This window comes from Callorhinchus milii, unplaced genomic scaffold, assembly GCF_018977255.1.
Source record: "Callorhinchus milii isolate IMCB2004 unplaced genomic scaffold, IMCB_Cmil_1.0 Scaffold17, whole genome shotgun sequence".
NCBI classification, from domain to species: domain Eukaryota; kingdom Metazoa; phylum Chordata; class Chondrichthyes; order Chimaeriformes; family Callorhinchidae; genus Callorhinchus; species Callorhinchus milii.
In genome coordinates, this window is record NW_024704758.1 from 390,069 (window position 1) to 404,505 (window position 14,437).

Below are 14,437 nucleotides of genomic sequence, written 5' to 3' on the forward strand. Positions count from 1 at the left end.
GGGATGGTGAACTGCAAATACACAGTCAAATTTCATTTAATATAGAACAGAACATTATTGATATCATATCAAATGCAAGGATTATTTATTGATCCAAATTTATCCTTATATCCAACCACCACATCAACAGTGACTCCAACCACCACATCAACAGCTGCTCCAACCACCACATCAACAGCGACACCAACCACCACATCAACAGCGACACCAACCACCACATCAACAGCGACTCCAACCACCACATCAACAGCTGCTCCAACCGCCACATCAACAGCGACACCAACCACCACATCAACACATGCGCCAACCACAACAAAATGTCAGCCCGAATGTACATGGACACATTGGTTGGATGCAACTCAGCCACAGATCGGTGAAGCAGGTGGTGATTTTGAAACCTATGAGAATATCAGAATGGAATATGATTTATGTATGAACCCCAGTGATATCAAGTGCAGAGCACAAAAAACTCCAGACATTGCATTCGATGATCTTCAACAGAATGTGCAGTGCAATGTTTCCTTTGGACTGAAATGTTACAATAGGGACCAGATTGGGGATAGTCCACTTTGTGATAATTATCAGATAAGCGTTCTATGCTGCTCATTGGACTGTTCAACAACAGCGACTCCAACCACCACATCAACAGTTGCTCCAACCACCACATCAACAGCTGCTCCAACCACCATATCAACAGCGACTCCAACCATCACATCAACAGTGACTCCAACCACCACATCAACAGCTGCTCCAACCACGACATCAACAGTGACTCCAACCACCACATCAACAGCGACTCCAACAACCACATCAACAGCGACTTCAACCACCACATCAACAGTGACTCCAAGCATCACATCAACAGCGACTCCAACCACCACATCAACAGCGACTCCAACAACCACATCAACAGCTGCTTCAACCATCACATCAACAGCTGTTCCAACAACCACATCAACAGCGACTTCAACCACCACATCAACAGTGACTCCAAGCATCACATCAACAGCGACTCCAACCACCACATCAACAGCAGCTCCAACCACCACATCAACCTCAACATCCAGTGTCTCTATTACCACAACCTCAACAACTGAAATCGTAACTGCAATAACCACATTGTATTCCACTGAAATTACTGCCTGTCAGAAGAAGGTGTGCAAATGGTCTGACTGGTATGATGTCAGCTACCCTAAATATGGATCAGATCAGGGAGATTTTGAAACCTATGAAAATATTAGAAGGAAGGGATACCCTGTTTGTTTGAAGCCAGAGGACATTAAATGCAGAGCAACAGGTTATGAAGATTTGAACTTGGAGGATTTGGGTCAAATTGTGGTTTGCAACAAATCTATTGGACTTGTTTGCAGAAATGATGACCAATTTCCACCAATCTGCAAAAACTATGAAATAAGCATTTACTGTTGCCATTACGAACCCTGTGCTAACATATCACCATCCACAACCTCACCAACCACCACATCAACAGTGAATCCAACCACCACATCAACAGCAACTCCAACCACCACATCAACAGCGACTCCAACCACGACATCAACAGTTGCTCCAACCACCACATCAACAGTGAATCCAACCACCACATCAACAGCTGCTCCAAACACCACATCAACAGCGACACCAACCACCACATCAACAGCTGCACCAACAACCACATCAACAGCGACACCAACCACCACATCAACAGCGACTCCAACCACCACATCAACATCGAATCCAACCACCACATCAACAGCGACTCCAACCACCACATCAACAGCGACTCCAACCACCACATCAACTGCGATTACAACCACCACATCAACAGCGACTCCAACCACCACATCAACAGCTGCTCCAACAACCACATCAACAGCGACACCAACCACCACATCATCAGCGACTCCAACCACCACATCAACAGCAACTCCAACCACCACATCAACAGCGACTCCAACCACCACATCAACACATGCACCAACCACTACAAAATGTCAGCCCGAATGTGCATGGACACATTGGTTGGATGCAACTCAGCCACAGATCGGTGAAGCAGGCGGTGATTTTGAAACCTATGAGAATATCAGAATAGAATATGATTTATGTATGAACCCCAGTGATATCAAGTGCAGAGCACAAAAAACTCCAGACATTGCATTCGATGATCTTCAACAGAATGTGCAGTGCAATGTTTCCTTTGGACTGAAATGCTACAATAGGGACCAGTTTGGGGATAGTCCACTTTGTGATAATTATCAGATAAGCGTTCTATGCTGCTCATTGGACTGTTCAACAACAACGACTCCAACCACCACATCAACAGCTGCTCCAACCACCACAACAACAGCGACTCCAACCACCCCATCAACAACGGCTCCAACCACCACATCAAAAGCAGCTCCAACCACCAGATCAACAGCGGCTCCAACAACCACATCAATAGCGACTCCAACCACCACATCAACAGCGACTCCAACCACATCAACAGCTGCTCCAACCACCACAACAACAGCGACTCCAACCACCCCATCAACAACGGCTCCAACCACCACATCAAAAGCAGCTCCAACCACCAGATCAACAGCGGCTCCAACAACCACATCAATAGCGACTCCAACCACCACATCAACAGCGACTCCAACCACATCAACAGCAGCTCCAACCACCACATCAACCTCAACATCCAGTGTCTCTACTACCACAACCTCAACAATTGAAATCGTGACTACAATAACCACATTGTATTCAAGTGAAATTACTGCCTGTCAGAGGAAGGTGTGCAAATGGTCTGACTGGTATGATGTCAGCTACCCTAAATATGGATCAGATCAGGGAGATTTTGAAACCTATGAAAATATTAGAATGAAGGGATACCCTGTTTGTTTGAAGCCAGATGATATTAAATGCAGAGCAATAGGTTATGAAGATTTGAACTTGGAGGATTTGGGTCAAATTGTGGTTTGCAACAAATCTATTGGACTTGTTTGCAGAAATGATGACCAATTTCCACCAATCTGCAAAAACTATGAAATTAGCATTTACTGTTGCTATTACGAACCTTGTGCTAACACATCACCATCCACAACCTCACCAACCACCACATCAACATCGACTCCAACCACCACATCAACAGTGACTCCAACCACCACATCAACAGCTGCTCCAACCACCACATCAACAGCTGCTCCAACCACCACATCAACAGTGACTCCAACCACCACATCAACAGCTGCTTCAACCACCACATCAACAGCAGCTCCAACCACCACATCAACAGCGACTCCAACCACAACATCAAAAGCGACTCCAACCACCACATCAACAATTGCTCCAACCACCACATCAACAGCGACTCCAACCACCACATCAACAGCTGCTCCAACCACCACATCAACAGCTGCTCCAACCACTACATCAACAGCTGCTCCGACCACCACATCAACAGCGGGTCCAACAACCACATCAACAGCTGCTTCAACCACCACATCAACAGCGACTCCAACCACCACATCAACAGCAACTCCAACCACCACATCAACAGCTGCTCCAACCACCACATCAACAGCAACGCCAGCCACTACAAAATGTCAGCCCGAATGTACATGGACACATTGGTTGGATGCAACTCAGCCACAGATCGGTGAAGCAGGTGGTGATTTTGAAACCTATGAGAATATCAGAATGGAATATGATTTATGTATGAACCCCAGTGATATCAAGTGCAGAGCAGAAAAAACTCCAGACATTGCATTCGATGATCTTCAACAGAATGTGCAGTGCAATGTTTCCTTTGGACTGAAATGCTACAATAGGGACCAGATTGCGGATAGTCCACTTTGTGATAATTATCAGATAAGCGTTCTATGCTGTTCATTGGACTGTTCAACAACAGCGGCTCCAACCACCACATCAACAGCTGCTTCAACCACCACATCAACAGCAGCTCCAACCACCACATCAACAGCGACTCCAACCACCACATCAACAGCGACTCCAACCACCACATCAACAGCGACTCCAACCACCACATCAAAAGCGACTCCAAGCACCACATCAACAATTGCTCCAACCACCACATCAACAGCGACTCCAACCACCACATCAGCAGCTGCTCCAACCACCACATCAACAGCGACTCCAACCACCACATCAACAGCTGCTCCAACCACTACATCAACAGCTGCTCCGACCACCACATCAACAGCGACTCCAACCACCACATCAACAGCAACTCCAACCACCACATCAACAGCTGCTCCAACCACCACATCAACAGTGACTCCAACCACCACATTGATTACACAATGTCAGCCCGAATGTACATGGACACATTGGTTGGATGCAACTCAGCCACAAATTGGTGAAGCAGGTGGTGATTTTGAAACCTATGAGAAAATCAGAATGGAATATGATTTATGTATGAACCCCAGTGATATCAAGTGCAGAGCAGAAAAAACTCCAGACATTGCATTCGATGATCTTCAACAGAATGTGCAGTGCAATGTTTCCTTCGGACTGAAATGCTACAATAGGGACCAGATTGCGGATAGTCCACTTTGTGATAATTATCAGATAAGCGTTCTATGCTGCTCATTGGACTGTTCAACAACAGCGGCTCCAACTACCACATCAACAGCAGCTCCAACCACCACATCAACAGCGATTACAACCACCACATCAACAGCGACTCCAACCACCACATCAACAGCTGCTCCAACCACCACATCAACAGCAGCTCCAACCACCACATCAACAGCGACTCCAACTACCACATCAACAGCGACTCCAACCACCACATCAACAGCGACTCCAACCACCACATCAACAGCGACTCCAACCACCACATCAACAATTGCTCCAACCACCACATCAACAGCGACTCCAACCACCACATCAACAGCTGCTCCAACCACCACATCAACAGCGACTCCAACCACCACATCAACAGCTGCTCCAACCACCACATCAACAGCGGCTCCAACCACCACATTAACGGATGCTCCAACCACCACTTCAACAGCTGCTCCAACCACCACATCAACAGCGACTCCAACCACCACATCAACAGCGACTCCAACTGCCAAATTGATTACAGAATGTCAGCACACATGTACATGGACACACTGGTTGGATACGACTAAGCCACAGATTGGTGAAGCAGGTGGTGATTTTGAAACCTATGAGAATATCAGAATGGAATATGATTTATGTATGAACCCCAGTGATATCAAGTGCAGAGCACAAAAAACTCCAGACATTGCATTCGATGATCTTCAACAGAATGTGCAGTGCAATGTTTCCTTCGGACTGAAATGCTACAATAGGGACCAGATTGGGGATAGACCACTTTGTGATAATTATCAGATAAGCGTTCTCTGCTGTTCATTGGACTGTTCAACAACAGCCGCTCCAACCACCACATCAACAGCGACTCCAACCACCACATCAACAGCGATTACAACCACCACATCAACAGCGACTCCAACCACCACATCAACAGCTGCTCCAACCACCACATCAACAGCGGCTCCAACCACCACATCAACAGCGACTCCAACTACCACATCAACAGCGACTCCAACCACCACATCAACAGCGACTCCAACCACCACATCAACAGCGACTCCAACCACCACATCAACAATTGCTCCAACCACCACATCAACAGCGACTCCAACCACCACATCAACAGCTGCTCCAACCACCACATCAACAGCGACTCCAACCACCACATCAACAGCTGCTCCAACCACCACATCAACAGCGGCTCCAACCACCACATTAACGGATGCTCCAACCACCACTTCAACAGCTGCTCCAACCACCACATCAACAGCGACTCCAACCACCACATCAACAGCGACTCCAACTGCCAAATTGATTACAGAATGTCAGCACACATGTACATGGACACACTGGTTGGATACGACTAAGCCACAGATTGGTGAAGCAGGTGGTGATTTTGAAACCTATGAGAATATCAGAATGGAATATGATTTATGTATGAACCCCAGTGATATCAAGTGCAGAGCACAAAAAACTCCAGACATTGCATTCGATGATCTTCAACAGAATGTGCAGTGCAATGTTTCCTTCGGACTGAAATGCTACAATAGGGACCAGATTGGGGATAGACCACTTTGTGATAATTATCAGATAAGCGTTCTCTGCTGTTCATTGGACTGTTCAACAACAGCCGCTCCAACCACCACATCAACAGCGACTCCAACCACAACATCAAAAGCGACTCCAACCACCACATCAACAGCGACTCCAACCACCACATCAACAGCTGCTCCAACCACTACATCAACAGCTGCTCCGACCACCACATCAACAGCGGGTCCAACAACCACATCAACAGCTGCTTCAACCACCACATCAACAGCGACTCCAACCACCACATCAACAGCTGCTCCAACCACCACATCAGCAGCTGCTCCAACCACCACATCAAGAGTGACTCCAACCATCACATCAACAACGATTCCAACCACCACATCAACAGCGACTCCAACCATCACATCAACAGCTGCTCCAACCACCGCATCAACAGCGACTCCAACCACCACATTGATTACACAATGTCAGCCCGAATGTGCATGGACACATTGGTTGGATGCAACTCAGCCACAAATTGGTGAAGCAGGTGGTGATTTTGAAACCTATGAGAAAATCCGAATGGAATATGATTTATGTATGAACCCCAGTGATATCAAGTGCAGAGCAGAAAAAACTCCAGACATTGCATTCGATGATCTTCAACAGAATGTGCAGTGCAATGTTTCCTTTGGACTGAAATGCTACAATAGGGACCAGATTGCAGATATTCCACTTTGTGATAATTATCAGATAAGCGTTCTCTGCTGCTCATTGCACTGTTCAACAACAGCGGCTCCAACCACCACATCAACAGCGACTCCGACCACCACATCAACAGCGACTCCAACCACCACATCAACAGCTGCTCCAACCACTACATCAACAGCTGCTCCGACCATCACATCAACAGCTGCTCCAACCACCACATCAACAGCGACTCCAACCACCACATCAACAGCTGCTCCAACCACCACATCAACAGCGACTCCAACCACCACATCAACAGCGACTCCAACCACCACATCAACAGCTGCTCCAACCACCACATCAACAGCGACTCCAACCACCACATCAACAGCTGCTCCAACCACCACATCAGCAGCTGCTCCAACCACCACATCAAGAGTGACTCCAACCATCACATCAACAACGATTCCAACCACCACATCAACAGCGACTCCAACCATCACATCAACAGCTGCTCCAACCACCGCATCAACAGCGACTCCAACCACCACATTGATTACACAATGTCAGCCCGAATGTGCATGGACACATTGGTTGGATGCAACTCAGCCACAAATTGGTGAAGCAGGTGGTGATTTTGAAACCTATGAGAAAATCCGAATGGAATATGATTTATGTATGAACCCCAGTGATATCAAGTGCAGAGCAGAAAAAACTCCAGACATTGCATTCGATGATCTTCAACAGAATGTGCAGTGCAATGTTTCCTTTGGACTGAAATGCTACAATAGGGACCAGATTGCAGATATTCCACTTTGTGATAATTATCAGATAAGCGTTCTCTGCTGCTCATTGCACTGTTCAACAACAGCGGCTCCAATCACCACATCAACAGCTGCTTCAACCACCACATCAACAGCGACTCCAACCACCACATCAACAGCGACTCCGACCACCACATCAACAGCGACTCCAACCACCACATCAACAGCTGCTCCAACCACTACATCAACAGCTGCTCCGACCATCACATCAACAGCTGCTCCAACCACCACATCAACAGTGACTCCATCCACCACAGCTGCTTCAACCAACATACCAACTACAAATGCAAACACCACCTTGTCTCCTTCTGCTATTTTGAGCTCCACAATAACCTGCTTCTGCAGTATCAATGGACAAATTCTTAAACCTGGTATGTGTTTATTTGCAATATCAGCAATTGGTAGATTAAGATCTTTGCAATAATTTCCGTATAAATCTCAAATTTAAACTTAATTTGTAAATTGTACAACGTGAATGTAATTTATTGTAGTAATTGAATATTGTTTTTGACTATTTGAACAACTTTAATTATGTTCCTCTTTAAATGGTTAATTTACAAGTGCATTTTTGGTTAAAAATACAATTCATATTGATAATTGATGGCTATAGCTGCTACAGCACTAACTTTGAAAACCTCCAACACAAATCAAATCTCCCTTTCAGTTCTTCTAACAATCCATTGTCTCTTCATGCTGCCCCACGGAGAGTCCACTGACACTTCATCCTGATTTGCTGGCAGTAAATTCAGTCTTATTACCATTATAATAATAATCTTCACATTTTGATATAATGCCTTTCCAAATCTTGTTGAAAATGCCTCAAAACAAAATGTCTAAAAATGTCTCTAAAGCATAGTGACTGTGTATTTGTCGGCAAATGTGGCAGCCAGTTTGAGCACAGCAATATTCCACAAATAGCAATGAAGCAAATGACCAATTTTATGTAGGGGAACTATTGGCCAGGAATTTCCTAGTATTTTAAAAAAAAAAGTGGCAGGGGATCTCTAACATCAAACTGAACAGGCAGGCAAGACCTCGGTTTAATGTCTCATCGAAAGGAGCAACAAGAATAAATTTACATTTGTATAGCGCCTTGCATGTTGGAAGAACATCCCAAAGCACTGGACAATCAATGTTTAGGTCCAGAACTGGGGGTCAGCATCGAGGAGGGATTAGGGCAGGGGGTATGGAGGGTGACCGATAGCTCGGCGAAGAGGAGGGTCTTGAGATGGGTCTTGAAGGAGGCAAGGGAGGGTGTGAGGCGGAGGGATTGCCGGATGGAATTCCAGAGAGTGGGGGCAGAAAGCCCGCCTGCCAATGGTGGGGGGGGTGCGAGGTAGGGGACGGGAAGCAGGCTGGAGCCCGCTGAGCGAAGGGAGTCGACAGGTTTGCAGGGGATTAGGAGGCACCCCCAGGCCTAGATTTTGCCCACAAAATGCACAGTCAATTCACTTTACAGTGTATAAGTGACATCACAAAGACGTGATAAAGCACTATATCAAATCCAAGGATTATTATTATTATATTATCCGCCTAGACACCGGAGTGTCAGCCTGGCCTATGAGCTCTAACTCACAAAGTGGGACTTGAACTTACAAACTTCTGATTCAGAGTCAAGAATGCTATCTACTGAAGTAGGCTGACATCTCTTCAGCCTTCTGAGTTTCCATTAACTATCCTTCCCTCCTGGGAATTCATCACTTTTCCTGAGGAGGAAGACCAGGGGAGGCAAGGAATTTCATGAGTGAAGCACTGTGGATACAAGCTGTAACTATCATCCAATGACACAGCACAGTCATAACATTGTGTGTGCTAGTGTTTTTTCTTCAAACCCCTAGTTAAACATTTAGTACATGAGAAAACGTAAATTGAGGTTTTTAAGGCTGCTTTAATATGTTTCTTCTTTCTAGGGGAGATAATATACAATTCCACGGATAAAGCTGGCTGGTGTTTTTATGCACTCTGCAATGAGAATTGTGAGATTGAGAAGCATGTAGGAAAATGTGAAAGTACCGCAGTCCCCATGCCATCAGTATCTGCCACAAGTTCTAGCACAACCAATTCTAAATCAACAGAAACAGACATTACATTGAAATCAACCACAACAGAATCTACATCTACCCAAACTATGACCACACATCCAGCTTTGACCAATTGTACAGCAGTAAACCCTCCGAGAAAAGTGAGTAAATAGTCCTGGGGGCAGCTGTTTCCATTCTGACAGAGCCATGCTAAAATTAACTGAAAATGAGTACCCGCACAATATTCATTTATTCCTGTTTTATTCATCATATTGAAATTGGGCTGGACTCATTTGGTAAATTCAATATGTAGTTTACTGATAATTTGGTAGCCCAGTAAGTGTCATTTATTAATATTAGATACAACTGAATTTATGTTGAAGCGGCAGGCATATTTTTGGTGGAGTATTTGCAATATTGTGTTCTGTATAATTCTTTTACAACTGAATCTTACTTTAGATTTCATGGAAGATCTTAGTTAAAGTGAATGTTTCCTAAATAGTCCAAATGGAGGTGAGATATAAATACAAAGTACTTGGGGGAAGCATCTGAATGTGAGAACAGGGTTCCTATCATCATCTTCTGCTGAGATATCCTTGTTTTCCTTGTAGTGGCCCTTGTTCAATCCCCTGCTGTACTATGCTATCCTGTGGAGCATTCACCACCAGTTCTCCTGTACTGGCTGACTGAGAGCTCACTGCTTCATCTGTCTGTACGATTTCACTGGCTTCCTGAACATAGTGAATCTGTTGAATATCTTGATTTGAGTCTTATTTGTTAAGTACAAAAGCTAATGAAGTTTCCTCTCTCTGCAAATCATAGCTAAATGAAACCTGGATGTTGAGTAATTGCACAATGGCAATTTGTGAAGGGAACAACATTATTTCGGTGGTTCCGATGACTTGTCCAAGTGTCCAACCAATTACGTGTCAAAATGGGCGACCACCCAAAAAAGTTTATGACAAATTCGACTGTTGCTATCATTATGAGTGTGACTGTAAGTATTGCAGCAAAAGTGCTTTGCTGAATTGACATTTTGGTGCAAACACAACAATTTATGTGTATATAGCACCTTTCACGTCGGGAGGACATCTCACGTGCTGGGATGAATTGAGGAGAGGGGGAGAATTGTTTTACTTGAAACTTATGTGCTCAGAATTAATTTTACAATTGCAGGTATCTGTTCTGGATGGGGAGATCCTCATTACCTCACTTTTGATGGAACGTATTACACATTCCAAGGAAACTGTACTTACATACTGGTGAAGCAGATAACAGAAGTAATCGAAAACTTCAAAATTTATTTAGAGAACTATTTCTGTGATGCTCAGGAAGGTCTATCATGTCCAAAGGCCATCACAATATTCTACAAATCCTCAGTAATAACACTGACTCAATCAATCATCAAAGGAAACATCAAAACCAAGGTACCATCTGATGTATAATTAGTGAGGAAGAAGTAGTTGATTTGCCTGCAGATTAGTGGTCAAATTTACCTTGCGCTTTGGGACTGAGACACACAGAGCTAGATTGTCCAAGATACAGTTAATCTTTTTTACTATGTTAACCAATATCAGCCCGGGCAACAGTAGGATGTTGCAATTAGCCTTATTGACTATCTTCAGATAGTAGAAAAGTGGGAGAAACTATATTACATTGAGTATATCCTAGTGAATGTCAATGAATCTTTACATGTTGAGAAGTGAAACATGTTTTCATGTGTCTGGTGCTTGTATCTCCTGGACACTAACCTGCATGAAGGGCGCTATATGTTAGTGCGGATGGTATACGTTAGTCAGAGCGAAAAGTTGGGCAAGTTTTCCACACTTCTGTACTGAGCTGTAAGTAGGAGCTTGGTTGTTAGTCAATTGGCGGATCTCTTTCCCAGGGATAATAATTCCTTAAAAAAAATAATAAGTTGGTCACTCGATTCACCATTGTTTATGGGGTACTGCTGCTGCATTTCGCCCACAACATTAATTCACTTTACAATATATTCTGAGAAGTACTTTGAGATGTCTCGAAGACATGATAAGGCGCTATATCAAATGCAAGGATTATTTTATTTTATTATTATATAAATGTAAGTTGTATCTACTCACACCTGTACTCTTAATAGAGCACTTGCTCACACATTCAATCTGACCATAACCAGATGGATAAACTGAAATCTTTTGATCGTTGTGTTTTTCTAACAATGGAGGATTTTAGTAAGAATTGACTCATAGAAGACTTCTTTGCAATAACATGCTCACTATCTGTGTATATTGTCTAGTGTCCAGAATTCTGACCAAACTTTTGAGTGGTCTTGTGTCTAATAGAATTAGCATGTTTGCAGATGCTGGTGACCAGTTGGCTGAAGGATGTGGTTTCTTTTACACAGGTACTGCTCAACAACAATGAGATAGTGCAACCATTTGAAGAGGACTTTCTCAGGATCACCACCTCAAACATTGCAGTAAAGGCAGAGATTATTGATATCAACGCTACCATTATTTTTGATGGCATGAGCTTTATTGTGATTCTTCCCTATAAAATATTTGGAGAAAATACTGAAGGACAATGCGGTACGTAAGACTGATATTTTTCAAAGTATAAAGTTGCAAGCTCTGAGGTGAGGACATTGGGTACAGAGCTGAGCTGAGTCACTAGATATAGAGCTGAGGCACTGGGTACAGAGCTGAGGCACTGGGTACAGAACTGAGGCACTGGGTACAGAACTGAGGCACTGGGTACAGAACTGAGGCACTGGGTACAGAGCTGAGGCACTAGGTATAGAGCTGAGGCACTACAACAACAACAAGATTCCATTTATAGAGCGCCTTTCACGTCAGGAGGATGTCCCAAGGCGCTGTACAGTTGCGTCAGGACCTGAGCAGGGGGGAAATGGTCAGTGTGAGGGAAGGGAAGGGAGGGAGGGAGCGAGGAGGGAGTAGAGAGTCAAGAGGGGAGCCGAAGGCTCGGTCAAAGAGAAAGGTCTTGAGACCGGCCTTGAAGGAGGAAAGGGAGGAAGCGGCGAAGGCACTGGGGGATAGAGTTTCAAAGCCTCGGGGCTGAGAGGCTGAAGGCCCGGCCACCGATGGTAGGGCGGTTGGGGCGGGGGATGTGGAGCAGACCGGAGCCAGAGGAACGGAGGGTACGGGCAGGGAGGTAGGGGGATAGTAGTTCAGAGAGGTAGGAGGGAGCAAGGCCGTGAATGGCCTCGTAGGTGAGGATGAGGATCTTGAAATCGATCCTCTGGGGGATGGGGAGCCAGTGGAGGCGAGCGAGGGTGGGAGTGATGTGGGCGCGAAGCCTGGTTCAGGACAGTACACGAGCTGCAGAGTTCTGAATGACCTGCAGTGTGGAGGGAGGGCTGGGAAGGCCGCGAGGAGAGAGTTCCCATAGTCCAGCCTTGAGGTGACAAAGGCGTGGACCAGGGTTTCAGCCGCGTGAGGGGTGAGGTAGTGCCGTAGTCTGGCGATATTCCGGAGGTGATGGAAGGCGGTGCCAGTTGTGGTGCAGATATGAGGGAGAAAGGACAGCTCAGGGTCGAACAGAACCCCGAGGTTCCTGATGGCTTTGAGAGGTGGAGAGTGCAGCCTTGGATGCTGATGGTGTCAGTGCCTGAGGTGTGGAGGCGCTGACGTGAGCCAATCAGGAGGGCCTCAGTTTTGCGCACGTTGAGCTGAAGAAAGTTGTCTCTCGTCCAGGACTCGATGTCGGACAGACAGCTGTCAGGACATCGGAAGTCGTGGAGTTGAGGGTAGAGGAGGAAAGGTAGAGTTGGGTGTCATCCGCATACATGTAGGAGTGAACCCCATGTCTGCGGATGATGTCACCACAGGGGGAGCATATAGAGGGTGAAGGGGAGGGGACAGAGCTGAGCTGAGGCACTGGGTACAGAGCTGAGGCACTGGGTACAGAGCTGAGCTGAGGCACTGGGTACAGAGCTGAGCTGAGGCACTGGGTACAGAGCTGAGGCACTGGGTACAGAGCTGAGGCACTGGGTACAGAGCTGAGCTGAGGCACTGGGTACAGAGCTGAGGCACTGGGTACAGAGCTGAGCTGAGGCACTGGGTACAGATTGATGCAGTTTACATTCAGTTGTTTTAGAGTTTGTGGAAACATTCCAGAATCTAATCCTGAAATTCACTTCCATGAAGAAACAAATGAGGTGAGGTTTGACACAGCACATTGTATACAGTATAAGGGATGTGATGAATTGTTCCTGTTGCCTTACATCATTATGCAATGCTCTTGGAAATGTTTCCTTTGTAACAAACAAAACTAGAAATGAGAGCAGTCTTGTTTGAATTTCCTGACTCTAGGTACCTGCACAAACGACAGGAAAGACGACTGCACATTGCCTGATGGAACCCAGGTGTCTTCATGCTCTCATGCAGCAGGCTTCTGGTACACTGAGGACAAAAGCAAGCCATACTGTGAAGCACCATCACCAACAGTAATACCCCCTTCACAGCCAACCAAACAGACAACAACACCCATAGATTGTGAACCACTAGATGTTTGCAAGATCATTTTAAGCGAGTAAGTGGTGCCTCATTATGAAAACTACTAACAGTACACATTTAGAATATGGTCACTCTCTAGCCAATAAAAGCAATCGAAAATGCTAAGGCAAATTCAGGTGAAGGACAAATTCAGGAGAAATACCAGGATAAATGTATTTCACAGAGAGGAAATCAACAGTTGGAATAGGTTACTAGGAAAAATGATAGATAAGATACTGACCTCATTTATGAAACAACTTAAGGCTACAATGGGAAGCCGGTCAGGTGGGTATTCTGGAAGGATGAGATCAAA

At 45.4% G+C, this 14,437-nt stretch overlaps 1 protein-coding gene across 1 annotated transcript in view; it reads left to right on the plus strand.

Annotated features, from left to right (window-relative positions):
- Positions 1–14,437, plus strand: part of LOC103190818 (mucin-2-like) — a 54,160-nt gene that overhangs the window by 29,157 nt on the left and 10,566 nt on the right. Inside the window, 9 exon segments of the mRNA XM_042341546.1 lie at positions 131–138; positions 187–4,294; positions 4,586–6,912; positions 7,357–7,981; positions 9,521–9,792; positions 10,454–10,628; positions 10,808–11,058; positions 12,015–12,198; positions 13,942–14,161. Coding sequence (XP_042197480.1) covers positions 131–138; positions 187–4,294; positions 4,586–6,912; positions 7,357–7,981; positions 9,521–9,792; positions 10,454–10,628; positions 10,808–11,058; positions 12,015–12,198; positions 13,942–14,161 — 8,170 coding nt within the window.